Source organism: Gavialis gangeticus, unplaced genomic scaffold (genome assembly GCF_001723915.1).
Source record: "Gavialis gangeticus isolate Ggan-Ray unplaced genomic scaffold, GavGan_comp1, whole genome shotgun sequence".
NCBI classification, from domain to species: domain Eukaryota; kingdom Metazoa; phylum Chordata; order Crocodylia; family Gavialidae; genus Gavialis; species Gavialis gangeticus.
In genome coordinates this window covers 44616374-44630520 of record NW_017729032.1, presented here as the reverse complement: position 1 = coordinate 44630520, position 14147 = coordinate 44616374, and the positions used below count along the sequence as shown (strand labels likewise).

Below are 14147 nucleotides of genomic sequence, written 5' to 3'. Positions count from 1 at the left end.
AAAAAAAAAAAAATATTACTTTACAGAACAAGGCTAAGTCTCTGGATTGCCTAAGGACATCTGATCAATCTTCCCAAGAGCCAGTTTTGAAACTCAATTAAAAAAAACTTATTGCACTTTCATTATGGGTCTGTGGAATAGTAGGTTGAACAATGGGAAGCTATTTTACAGAGATAGGATCCTTTTATCTTTTGCTTTCCTTTGGCTTCCTCTCTCCACATAATATAAGCATGATTTCACCTTTCTCTTCTTTAAAGGCTCACTCTTTTCCAAGCACCCTTTTCTCTTTTTATGTTCAAACTTATTCATTGTGCTTTATCATCCCACTATAGTTTTTCTTCTTCCAATCCATCCTATGCATCTTAAATCTGTTTCTACTGCTTGCAGTCAACTGAAACCACCTCACAAAAACTTCCAATGTCTAAGGTCAAAATTAATAGTGCTTTCTCATCCTCCTTGATACATTAGCCCCTTTGACTCTATCTGTCCTGCTTTGGCTTCCATGACTGGTCTTTTCTGGTTCTTATAGTTCTCCGTTTCTATAGAAGATCCTCATACCGCTCTTCAGTTTTCCAGGGGGTTTCCACCTAGCTCTGTTCCTGGTCATTTCTTCATCCTCTGCACTTTAGGTCTGGGTAATTTCACCTGAAAATATAAATTTATCTACTACCTTTAATGATAGTGACTCACTGATCTACCATTCTGCTCCAGCCAGACCTTTTTCCTTCTGTCCAGTCTAAAAATTGCAGTCTGTTTCTGACATCTCCCCATGGATGTCCAGACACCAGCAACATGCTAAAACAGAGATCTTAAGTCTTTCCTACTAAGTCCTACCCCATATCTCTTTTCTGAATCACTGTGGACATCACCACCATAATATTTCTGTCATTTCTGGCCTGCAACCCAGGCATCATCTTCCTAACTTTTGTGCTTTCTCCCTCATCCAAGCCCCCTGCTTTGATAAGCTCCTTTAAACAGACAAAATGCTAACCTCACTGTCCGCCTTTGAATCCCTGCTAAAAAAATACCAAAATTCTCTTTTTATGACACCTAAGTAATAACTTTATGGCCAAGTTGCTGGTTTTATGGAGACCACTGATGACGACCCATATTCCTGTATTACTTCCTCAGCTGGACAGTCCATCCTTTTCTTACTTTACAATATTGTCAGTTCTTTGGGGCAGGCTCCTAAATGTGATGATAATGCAACAGGTAAACAATTCTAACTTGACTTGGATCACAAGCTGAGTTGGCAGTTAGGAACACTACCAAAGAGAAAATAAATACAAGGCCATTTTCTAGAATCACTTTTAGAGTAAAAATAAAAACTGCCTGCAGTGCCATAAGGTTGCACTTCACAAGACCCAAATATACAGCATATGAAAAAAACAAAGTGGAGGTACCTGATAGTCTGAGGTCATAATAAGTCCACCTGAGGTAGTGGTAGGAGGAACAACTCTCACTTTTTTCAATGGGGGTCCCTGTGTATGACTGTTGTCTTGGTTCCCTGGATGACCAGTTCCATTAGTATGGTTATTGCCCTGCTGCTGCTGCTGGTTCTTCTCAATTGGTTAAACAAAAGAAAAAATTCAACTCAAAAACCATACAAAACCAGAAAATGTGAAATACTCTAAAAGTCAAAAGGTATTATGACACTGTACTTCAATCCTTACTTTGTCTCCTTTATCATCAGGTTCTTCTTCTGTTAGAAACTCTCGTTTTGGGTAAGGGATCTGACAACCTGCAAAAACACTGCAGAAAAAATGAGTCTATATGCGTCTGCCTGGAGTCAGTGAGGTTAGTCATGGAAGAGACCTAAGATAACTAGCATCACTGAGTCTAGTTTCATGTTTCCTGAGCAACAGCCTACTTAAGTCATTGTGTTCACACTTATTTCTTTAATCTTTCAATCACTTCTATTATTCTCCTCTAACCTTCCACCAATTTTTGTGCGTTTGGGGAAATGTGGTCACCAGACTTACTTAAGAGACATACTTGATATTAGAAGCAAAGCCCCTGCAAATACAGAGGACAGCCGGATAGCCCTCTCCCCCTTAATCCTGTTACGACAATTCATAAGTTTTGGACTAAACATATCGGTAATGGTCTGGGTGATTAAAAATGTCATCATCAATGAACCATGTTAGCTGACACAACCTGGAAACACTTTGAGGCAAATAATTTGTTATTTCTGCTAAGATTTTTCTGCTCTTAAATCATATGGATATGGTTTTCTTTATAAGCAACTTTTTTTACTAGTTAACAGATTTTGTATTAACAATTTTGTTTTAATATTAAAATGTCAATATATAGTTGGGAAAAAAGTATTGACCTGAGAGCAGTTTCTTCAAAACCAAACCACTCACATACAGTGCTGGATTATAAAGACAGGTCAGGAACAGTTACACATGTTTCACTAAGCTCTGCAAAATTAATTTAATTTTAATTAACTGCTATAAAGATATACTTCTTGTTTTATGGTCTTCCCTAAATAACGGGACAGAATGATAGAGGGGATGTGTTATTGGCCTTTCTAAGAAAATAGGGATAACCATGCTCTTTGCCCATCTTGGGGAGCTTTATCTCACACTTTTTTTGTTCCTAAACTTTCTTTCCTCTAGAAGTCTTCCTTGGCAGATGAAAAGAAAAACTGTCTACACAAAATGGATTTAGGCTGTGAAATATAAAAGCAGAGAGACAGAACTGAACTGTTTTCCTCCACCCACTGAATTTACAACAAAGGCTAAGACAGAAAAATGTAAACTAATTAGTGAATGTCATCTGGCATTCTAGAACAGAAAACGGGACCTGCAGGCACTTAGCAGTTGTCCACAAAGATCTGTAGCATGCATAATCAACCTGTCAGTGAATAACAGGATTAGTGCTGTGACTAATGGGATCAAAGTTCCATAAAACCAGAGATTAGTAAGAATGCCACTTAATTTTGAAAACCTCAAATAGCATTTTGAAAATTAGTTTTTTCTTTGCTTGCAAGCATTTAATTCAGCATTCACATAAATAGGCAGACATTTACCACAGGCAAAAATAAAAATCATATATTTTTATAAATCTCTGGACATGCTCATGGATTAATAAACTGACCACTTACTCAGATGTGGGAAGTGGATCTTCTAAGAAATAAGGATCCTGCATAGCCTGTTCTGAGGTAATTCTCTTTATTGGATCCATTGTAAGCAATTTCTGAAGCTAAGCAGAGTTAAACACAAGAAGTTCAGCATTATCAAAACTATTTATCAAAACCTTTTCACCACTATATTCCAAAGACAAAACACTTATCATGCAACTACCCAGTCTCTAAGTCCCAAATATGACTTCCCATATTTGGGAAACGTCCCCCCCCCCCCCTTTTTAATATTAATTGAATTTACCATTGAAGAACCTGTTTATGTATAAAATAACTTAGAACTCACTCGATTAGTTCTGTTCATCAGTGCTGTATACAAAAAAATCTTAAAGTTTCTCTCTGTATTGGTTTTTCCTGTTCTACCTTTGCAAAACAACAGTTTACATGGAAGGACGAAACTTTTTCAACACACACAATTACCCTGGATTTTTAACACTAAATAATGTCTCATTGATATGCACACTTAATTCAAAGAAGTTACCTTTAAGTAATGTGTAAACCAATGTTCTGACCAAGACCCAATATTCAAGTTAGGCCATTATTCACATTTTCTATATAGCACCATTGTCACCCAGGGTACTTTGAAGACATAAGTCAGTCTTTATCTTGAAGGGGTTGCATTCTAAGTAGGAAGAGCACACTCTTCAACACTCCCAAAAGAAGACAGCAAACATGCAATGCATGCCTGAATATTACAGGAAACGACATCTGGTCAGATAACTTCCATCATGCAGTGTGACAGAATGTGTGGATTGCGGCTGCTGCCATCCCAGGAGGTCCCCAAGACCCCTGGTAAGGTTGCTGGTGCCAGCCCAGTGCTGGCCCCAGCCCTCTTCACCACCTGGGGTAACCTGCCACTTGCCAGAGGGTGCATGGCACAGATGTTCCCCGGAGACAAGCAGCAGCAGCAGCAGCAGGTGTTCTTGTCCCCAGGGAAACAAATGTCCACGCTTGTGTGAACACAGCCCATGAGAACATCTAGCTGGTACTTCTCAACCTTCCATTGGGTTTCAGGTCCAGGTTAAGATGCTGGTCTTAATCTTCATAGACATTAGTCATCAGTTATCAGCTACATTACAGACTGCTTTTCACTCTAGGTACTGTCAAGACATTTGTACTCTACCTGAACTATGAAGACCAAAGTATGAGTGCTAAAAACAAGGCAAAGGATAAGAATATTCCAATGGGACACTAGAGAAATTCAGGTAGACTGTTCTAATGGGACACTTGTAAAGATGTCTTGAGAAAGCTTCCACACAATTACTAGAATGGCTCCTGTACTTTCACAATCAGAAATTCAAATACCAATGATAGTAAACATAGATGGGAAGGAGAAAGACCAAGACTTCTAAATGCAAGCTAAAATAGTGATTAATATGAAAGACTAGCAGCATTTCTATCCAAAAGTGTGTTATGAAATAACGATAAAGAAGCAGACAGAGACTGGTCTCAAAGGCAGCTTACAGTCTCAAAGGCTGTAAGCCTATATGTACAGATGTATAGGGTGCTCTTTAGATCTAAATTAAACCCAATAGAAATCACTGATCTAACCCTTAAAACTATCAACACACAGTACTACTCTTATAATTTATCTATAAGAGGAGAGAGAAATAGTAGCATTACAGAAGCTGTTGGTACATTTATATGACATCTGAGATGCTATAGTATCTCAACACCAATTTTGAAGGGAGCACACCTAAAAATCTCTCATTCTCTCTCCAGATCCCAGGCATTTTGATGGCTGTACTCTGAGTAGAATAGGTTAAGGTAGTGATCTTTGTATTGGTCTAAAAGGGATGGTATGCAATAGTTTTGTATTCCAAGAGCACTTGACATGCACCAAGAAAGCTCTGGTTCCCATACACGAGATACACCTAAGCTGACAGTCAGTCCACAGAATATAGCTATGAAACAGGAAGTCATGAAGAGTGACAGGGTTCTTCATGTATTTTAGGCCAATCCCACAGAGGATTGGGAAGATAAAAGAAGTCTATTTGTAATTTCACCATGCACTATAGCACCACAAACTGGTGTTCCACAAGCAAATTGCTACATTTTCAACCAAACAGTGCTTTTTAAGTGGAGTTCTGCTGCGAAAAGCAACTATACAAAAAAATGGCACTTCCTGATTTGGTGTCTGCTTCTTGTACATATTCAGTATTTAGTTTCAGGGCATATTTTTAAATGACCTTTTTCTCCTCTTTACTGCAGAGCCTACTTTAGTTCTTCTTCCGGTCAACAACATAATGGTTTACCAAACTTCAATTAGTTCTAACTGCTCACCAAGAGAAGTCTTTAAGAAAGTTATTTTCAACTTGCAGCTTGAGATTCACAGGAGCTCTTCAAGTCTGCACGTGCCTTCTGTGAAGTAACAGTCCAAATGGAATTCTCTTTGTCTTGTTATCTTAAGTATTGCTTAAAGATTCTCTTGGCAGCCAAGAAGGAGTAAAAAAGGATAGCCAACATGCTGAATAGCATTAGAGACCACAAATTAGCAATGCAATGCCCTAGCTCAGTGCTATGCCAATTAAATTATGCTGCTAAATCAGATGCTGAGGAGCTGTGAACACACTGGATCGTAAATTGGAATGATTAAAAAATAGAAGTCACGGTGAAAAAACAGAGATGAAAGATTATGCAATCAATGTGAGAGAAGAGATCAGACATTTTTTGTTCCGTTGCGTAGGATGGCAGAGGGTAAAAAAGCAAGTTCCTCACAACTTTAAGTGAGGAATTGAACTATTGTCTTGCCTTAGCAGAAAAGAAAAATGGTACAGAGTATTTCAGCTCTGTGATTCCATGAAACCCTCTCAGCACAAATCCTACTGTTTGAAGCTGGTCTAATCAGAAGTGTATGTGAGCAGGAGATGAAGCCTTGTCTAACTGTTCAGGAATGGCTTGGCATTTCAACACACTGGAAGCAGAGTTGCTGTGTGCATGGATATCTGAGCATACAGCTCTCATGGGAGACAGTAAGGAAGAAAACACAGAAATAATAGTAATAATAAAGAAAGAAAGAGGCAACATGTAAGGAAAAGGATCCCAGAGAAATTCCCAACAGATAAGTCCTGTGCGAGAGAGAGTCTATGCATGGCTTCATATGTAAAAGGGAAACATGCGGCAAATTTAAGTTGGGAGCTTATGAAAAATGTCCAGCTGCAAAACTGGAAAGGCTCTGCTGAATGCTTCATACAACAAATTTTCACTTGAATCAGGAATATATTGCAATTGCACTGGGATATCAAAAAGAAACACAGTATAAAACTGTCATAAATTCAGCATGTTTGGCACCAAGAACCTGCCAGAAATTTGAAAATTGCAGATTTTTGAAGCCGGAGCAGAGGCCAGTCCTAGAGCAGTAGCCGCACGCAGAGTTGGGTGGTGGATGGCAGTGGTTTAGAGGGGTGGGGGAGGGAGCAGCAGCCAGTCCAGGAGCAGCAGCCTTACGTGTAGTGGCAACACAGGGTAGTGGATGGCAGTGGCTGCCACCACATGCAACCTTCCACCTCCACGTCTGGCAGTAGTGCATTTTTAAAAATTGTCGGATTTTCAGGAATTCCGGATTTTTGATGTCCAGATTTATGAGGTTATACTGTATAGGAAGGATTATAAACAAAATACCCAGGTCCTTTAATTGCATTGATTCAGACAATGAGAGCCTTTACAGGTGTCTGTGTGGAGCAGAAAGAAGCACATTAGATAGAAGAGTCCTGAGTATACCTAGGAGGGACTAATACAGTAAGTTTTGTAGGAGATCCCAGTGTTAAAAAAAAAAAAAAATCACTGTGCCAGAAAAAAGCAGGGCAGCGCACATGGCGGCAGCATGACCTGCCCAAAACTGCTGTCTAGCCAGTCAGTCATGATCCAGCTGCCGGCCAGGCTGTGTGTGCCTGGATCGCCACTGCAGCAGCCTCTGGAGGCCCCTAGGACCCCAGGTAAGGCTGCAGGGGCCATCCCATGTGCTGGCCCCCATCTCCCCCCTGCCCAACTCAGGGTGGCTTGCTGTGCACCAGAGCACATGTGCAGAGGCATTCCCTGGGAACAACTAGCAGTGTCACAAAAATTTGTGCCACTGCAAGTTGTCCCCAGAGAAACGTATATTCCCACTCATGGGAACGCACCCTTTACAGTCTACCTGAGTAGTTCTCAATCTTTTTAGACTCAAGGCACCCCTCTAAACATACCAGCTCTTAACTTTTAGCTGTTTCTTGACTATGAAAAAAATTAAATAGAGCAATTCTTCTCTTGCAAAGAGCTGAGAAGGACTGTAACAGGTCAGAATGTTTTTGACACTCTGGATTCCTTTTTGAAATCTCTGGGTTCATCTTGTGAATCATGTGTAGGTGCTCGCACACCTAAGAGTGGTAAGACTGCATGGCCCCCTGTGGCACTTAAAAGGATCTGGCAACACCTTGGTTGAGAATCACTTGTTTGGCTTCATTGGCTTGTTACAGGGTGTTTTTCGGGGGTATATAATGACACTTTCTGCCCTACACTCCCCCCCCAGAGGTGGTAAAATCAACTATTTTGGAAATCTTCAAGAGGAGACTGGACAGTCACCCTGCTTGGTCCATCTGACCCCAGCTGTCTTTCCTGCCTAGCGCAGGGGGGCCAGACCCAATGATCTTGCGAGGTCTAATCCAGCCCCTAACAATCACTGAATCTACCAGGGCTGTCCAACTGGTGGCCTGTGGACAACATACCATCATCAAGGGGTTAAACTGTAGCCCCATCCTCTCATCAGCTGTTACTCCCTTCAGTTGCAATAGCCCTGGAATCTCTGGGCTCTCCCTCCCTCTTCTGGCTGCTGTTTTCTGCCTCTGCCTGAGGGAATGGGGTGGTACAGAGCAGCACAAATAGTTAAAGGTAAGGAGTAGGGTGTGTACACACCCACATTATTACAACGGGGGGATAAAACTGCACTCATGTGGTGCAGCAATGGAGGGGGGAAGGGTGTGCATTACAAGAAAGCATCCACATGGTATGTAGCCCATGACTCACAGTTTGTGGCCCCAGGGAGCTTGAGAAGTTGGAAAGTCCTGTGCTACACCTAAGACTTAATTTTTGTTCCTAAAGATAAAACGAAGTCACCTTCCCATCTGCAAAGCTAGATTCTATCCCCCACAAAGCCATCAGATAACACAGAGGTCCTGGGGGAAATGATGGGTGGCAGCTACCAAAATCCAAGCTCACATGCAAAAAAAAATCTTACCAAAATTCTAACAGTATAATTGGGATGAACAAAGCCAAGAACAACATTCTTATTGGATCTTTCAACAGTAAACCTTAACTCTTTCACAATCCATACTACTTGAAATCACTACAGCAGTCATTCCCATATCAGGGGCTATGGCATCCCAGTGTGCCTTGGGATCCTTTCAGGGTGCCACAAAGTACCACACAATGTTAGCTATGTTAGATGTGCAAACACGATACACAAGATAAATCCGAAGATTTCAAACAGAAATCCACTGCGTTAACCATTCTGACCTGTTGTGGGCTTTCCGAGGTCTTCACAATAGTAGAATTCCTCTGTTATTTTTCTGTAGTTAAAAAAATGAATGAAAACTAAGAGCTAGCATTTTCTGAGGGGCTCCTTGAGACTAACGAAGGAGGGCTTTAAGTCTAAAAAGGCTGGAAACCACTGCCTTAGGGGGAATGGAAATATGACTAGCTGGTATAGGCTCAGTTCAATGGTTGTAAATTCCCTTTATGTTGCTTACGAGGATAACAGGGAACCCATATCGTCTCTGCAGCATGCAGCTCCAGGGCCCTTGTCTGGTGTGGAATGCAGCCCCTGGCCATCCTGAAATTGGACAGTCCTGATGTCGCGCTAATTAGCTGTCTTAATCTGAAGTCAGGCAGAACACAGGCCAGGGCGGCACCTTAGAGACTCACTGGTTCAGAGAGGAACGTGCTGTTGCGGACAATAAAATAGCACAGCATCTGACACAGTAAGCTGTTGCCTACAAAAGGTTGTGCGCCTTTCTGAATTAGTTGGTCTCTAAGGTGCTATTCTGCCTTGCCTTCTGCTTACTTGATGTGGTTTAAGTCATGCATGTTGAAGGCTTAGTGAAGAAACACAGGATGGTTTAGAGGCACTGATTTACTGAAAACCTTTTACTACATCCATAAGGAAGAAGTGAAGAATAATACATCTAGGAATCAGGCTTCTAAAATGTTTAAACTAAACATTCAAAATTGAAATACAATATTCCTCGAAGTTAATATTTGATTCATCAAAAAAGGAGAAAATTCAAATCAATGTGTTTTCTACAATTAAAATTTATGTATGTATTACTATAGTTTAGTTTCCCTTCTTAAAATATGCAAAGAGGAACAAAAGGCATAAACAGTGAACCAAAATCTCAACATAATTATTAAACATAGAAAGTCTCTAATGATCTGTATTCAGGCTGCAAATTCATGAATAGTTTAACTGGATTATTTTACTAGTTGGAAACAATAAAAGGAGAAGTACTTCCCATGGTTTTCACACTGCAAATTATCAGTTACAATACTTTGGGAGTACTTGAAGTAACAGAGCATCTAGTATCGACACAGCCTTGAATTTGACCATTTCTAACCGCCTCATTTTGGTAATAGCTACAAGAAACTTACCAAGTGGAATGCCTTACTATCTGGCTTAACTTTATGTTTTTCCATATATTTGATAAGGCTGCAGTTGGTGTACCTGCAAAAAATAGTGTACCCCATCAGTGACTGGTCATATAGTGCCAGTGGCAGGTAAAGAACAACAACACTGAAAAATATGGTATGTCTACAAGCACATTGCAGCTTCATGTTGATAGTTGTTCAGGTTCCCAGTATAAGTCTACCGAGCAGCGTATGGTGCAAATGGCTAGGGTCTCCGAACCAACAAACCCTCATCTGCCCAGTGCTCCATGCTAATTAGCCCAGGTGAAATGTCTCACTGACACTTTTCCTTCCAGTCATAATTTCTTCCAGTTAAAAATCTGGTTTAGGCATCTACATTGGATTGGGATGTGTCTACTGGTATCTCTCTATCCACAGAACATGCACCAGAAGATGTTTCCTCAAAGCTCTTCTCGACACAAAGGAAAGATTTTCTTTTTTATCCTCCTTTTGTGTTTGTAAAATAGCATGTCCACATGTAAAACTGCTCTAGAAAATGTGTATGTGCACTAAGACCCACGTGAATTATTAATATTCCTTTCAGCAAGTTTAAACACCCATACAAATCAGGACCATTTCATGCTGCACTATCTTAGTGCCAGCGGCTAAGTTTTTGGCCTCTGTGGACAGTCTTATCACTGGTATATAATGCACAGGTTGTCTTTCAGAATACTTGAAAATTCAGTTTTGTTTTGATTTTTTGCCAAACAGCATAATAACCCAGAAGGCAATGCAACAAACGTTGAAAACCGTTCAAAACACAAGTCATCACGGACACCACCATCACCAATTCTTTTCATATAGTTATTACACAGGAATTTTTTATTTCATAGGTTTGGTACCAATCAGAATTGGTAACAATTGTGAAAGGTTCCAATTAGCAATTTCAGCTTCATCCATTTCACAAATGACTACATTTTGTTTACTTATATGTAAGCATATAAATAACTGGTGTTTGACTAATTTTTCTCCACTTGAATAGCCCAACAGATTGATGAATATTTAATAAATCCCCATCTAAGTTACAATCATTTGTATTCATCATTTATAGTATAGCCACAAAATGGTGCCCACTATGGAAAAGATTCCACCTCTGGAGATATTAATTAAGATAAAACAGACAATTTCTAAAGAAATCTCAGCAAAATGTTAACTTACGTGTTTCTTCGGAAGTCTTTCATTAATGTTGAATGTTCAGGCATCTTTTTAATGTCCTCCCAATCTTTATCTGTAAGATCAACATTCATTGATACTTTATGACTATCTTTAGAGTGGAGGGTGGGGAAGAGAGACAATGGCATTTATAGTACCCGTCTCATCTATTATCCATTTTCATCCGCCCAACCTTCATTTTGCACTCCCTGAACACAGGATGTGTACACCTCTAAGTCCCCTCCTCACAGGAAACCACTAGGAACATACCCTGGCTATGTACTAATTGACTCCTAAGTTAAAAAACTTATGGCATATGCAGTACTGCCTCATGCTCAGGCCACCTGCAAGTATGCCCTGCTAACCTGCTCCAACACCTGGAAGTACACTAGTAAGGCTGCCCTGGGGGTCACTTCTATCAGTCACTCTCCAAATCAGAGGTGGGCAAAATACAGCCTGCAGGCCACATCCAGCCCACTAAGCCATTCTATCTGGCCTGCAGGGCCCCTAAAAAAATTTAGAAAATTAATTATCTGTGCTTGGTTCCTGTCAAAGATGACAGAAGCCTGGGGCAGTAGGACCCAGGAGAAGGCCCAGCAGGCTCCTGCAACAGCAGGGCCCGCCTGGCCCTGCCCCCCACAGCTGGAAGCCCCTGCCTAGTGGGGACTTCTGGCCTGAGACCATGTGGCTCTTCATGGCTGCACTGGCGCGGGAAACTCAGCTAAGAAGGGGGGGGGGGACAGGGGAGGACCATGGGTATTGCCCCAGTCCTTAGGGCCTGGCCAGCTCAGCTCCTCTTCTTTGGGGCTGCACCAGCAGGGAGAAGGGGGAGCTGGTCTGACTCAACAGAGCCCCTGCCTGCCAGGACCCTGTGCTCCTGCTGCCCTGCTCCAGGCTCTACCGGTGCTGGCCCCAGGACACCAGTGCAGGCCCCATGCTCCTGCTGGCTCCCGCACCCGCTCACTCCTAGTGCCCTGCTGGCCCTGTGTACAGGCAGGGGACAGTGCGAAGCCCTGACACCCCTCCCCCGCCCCCGCTCAGTGGCAGGGAAAGAGCTGGTGCTGAGTGCGGGGGGAAAAGTGTTTGCTGCTGCTGCTTGCCTGGAGCTCGCACCGCAGCAGGCTGCACTGTGGCTGCTACTGCTGCCTCTGTGCAGCCCAGGGTGCAAGCTCCAGGTGGGCAGCAGCAGCAAACGCTGCCCAGCACAGTGAGCAGGGGGGCCGCTTTTCTCTATGCTGAGCAGCTGCTGCCACCGCCACAGCACAGCCCCAGTGGGCAAGCCCGGAGCCAGCCCAGGCTGGCAGCAGTGATGGGTTATAAGTTGGTGCTGAGCACGGGGGAAAGTGGCCCCGCCAGCTCTCTCTGCTGCAGTTGCTCACAGCCTGCATGGGGCTGCCTGTGCCTGCTCAGGACAGACCTGCACGAGCTGCGAGTGGCTGCAGCAGGGAATGCTGGACATGGGGCAGGGGAGGGGCCATTTTCCCCCCACATTCAGCAGCAGCTCGTTCCGTGCCAGAGAACAAGGGGTCTGGGCTGCATGCTGCCCCCCGCCCATATTGTGGGGATGGGGAGGCACTGGGAGTGAGTGGGCATGGGAGCCAGCAGGACCATGGGGCCCCTGCTGGCAGGGCCCAGAGCAAGGCAGCGGGGTACAGGGTCCTGGCTGGCAGGGGATCTATGGAGCCAGGCCAGCTCCCCACCTTCCTGCTCATGCAGCCCAGCCCAGCTCCACAGACCCCTGCCAGCCTGTGCCCTGCTTTGGGCCCCACCGGTGCTGGCCTGGGCCACTGGTCCCAAGACATTGGGACACTGGTCCCTAGATGGTGACCAGGGGGCGGGGCACCTATCAATGGGCAAGGCTACCCACGTGGCCCTTGACAGCTTGCCAAAACCAGGTAAGCGGCCCTCTGCCCAAAATAATTGTTCACCCCTGCTCCAAATGCTGGAGTCAGTTCCTGAGATTGACTGCAGAGAGAGGCCCTAGAACAGCCTCATCAAGATATGTCCACATTTGGAGCATACGTGAAGAAGCAGGATGTGCATTGCTGCTCCCACTGTATAGACATGCCCTTAAGTACTAGCCCAGGTCCAACTGCAGCAACATTTTACATGCAAGTAACATTGCACCAGAAAACACTGAAGACAGACAGCAAAACACCCTCCCAGATAACATTTCCTTGGCTTATATAAAGAAAAGAGCAATTTTTATGCAGTACAGAAAATAACAGCATGAGATTTTGGCACAGATTCTTTCATTTTTAAGGTGATTTTATCTAGGTGATCTGATTTTCAGTAGTATTAGTCATAACAACACTGATGAATCAGATGGTCTGCCTCTAACTAAAACAAAACGCTGTAGCTGTTCAAAAAGGCCACTGAACAATGAGTAAGATAACCTAGGAAACACCAGGTGGACAGAGAAAAAGTTGCTGCCATGTGACACAGACCCCTTGTGCCATTGTAAATCTGTTCTAACCCAGAAAATGCTACCCCAAAACAGCTGCTTGTTTGTATGCTTGTGCCTTGAGGTTCCCTGTCTTAGAGCAATTTCATTTGTATAACCATGCCCTAAGAGCTTATCTATATACAAAGATAAGACTAAGTAGCTGAAAGTGAGATGGTAGTGAACAAAAACAAAAATGCAGTAAGGCTTCATGTGAATGTTCGCATCAGGAAGTAAAGTGGCCTTAGCTCACTTCAGCTTAAACATGTTTGGAAATAAACAAAGAACTAAAACAAATTTACTTCAGAAGGAGGACATCTGCATGGGTATTTCATGTGTGAAGTTAATGCACATAAGTTAAACTAAAGGAGGAATGGAAAAAAATAGAAAATTATGACTGGCTAAGAAATGTATCTGAGTGTTTCCACTTTTGTTTTTTCCCCTATTTTTCCTCTTTTCCACTTGTCTGTCTTTGTTCTAATTATAGTCAATTAGAAATGAAAGAAGAAAGGGAGTCAATAATAAACTATTATGTTTTCAGAAAGAAGTAGAAACCTTCACACCACACAGTGACCTTCAGACAATGCCACCCAAAGTTATTACAAAACAAACAATTTTAAAATCCTACAAGCTCACAGAGAATTTCACAGACGCTACATGTGCCACAAAGAATTCAGAGACTAAATGAAGCAAGATAAATGCAAGAAAATATACAAGTTAGACTAAAAGTAGAAGAATGGCTTGCTGAAA

General features: G+C 42.5%; 1 protein-coding gene across 4 annotated transcripts in view; it reads right to left on the bottom strand.

Moving 5' to 3' along the window:
* Nucleotides 1-14147, bottom strand: part of CDK8 (cyclin dependent kinase 8) — a 152568-nt gene that overhangs the window by 4876 nt on the left and 133545 nt on the right. For 3 of the 4 annotated variants that reach the window (XM_019524919.1, XM_019524921.1, XM_019524922.1), the window contains 5 exons: nt 10961-11030; nt 9767-9839; nt 3110-3207; nt 1674-1752; nt 1404-1562 (listed from right to left, as the gene is read on the bottom strand). In XM_019524919.1, coding sequence (XP_019380464.1) covers nt 1404-1562; nt 1674-1752; nt 3110-3207; nt 9767-9839; nt 10961-11030 — 479 coding nt within the window. The remainder of the gene's footprint in view (nt 1-1403; nt 1563-1673; nt 1753-3109; nt 3208-9766; nt 9840-10960; nt 11031-14147) is intronic. The other variant, XM_019524920.1, reaches the window with a different exon arrangement.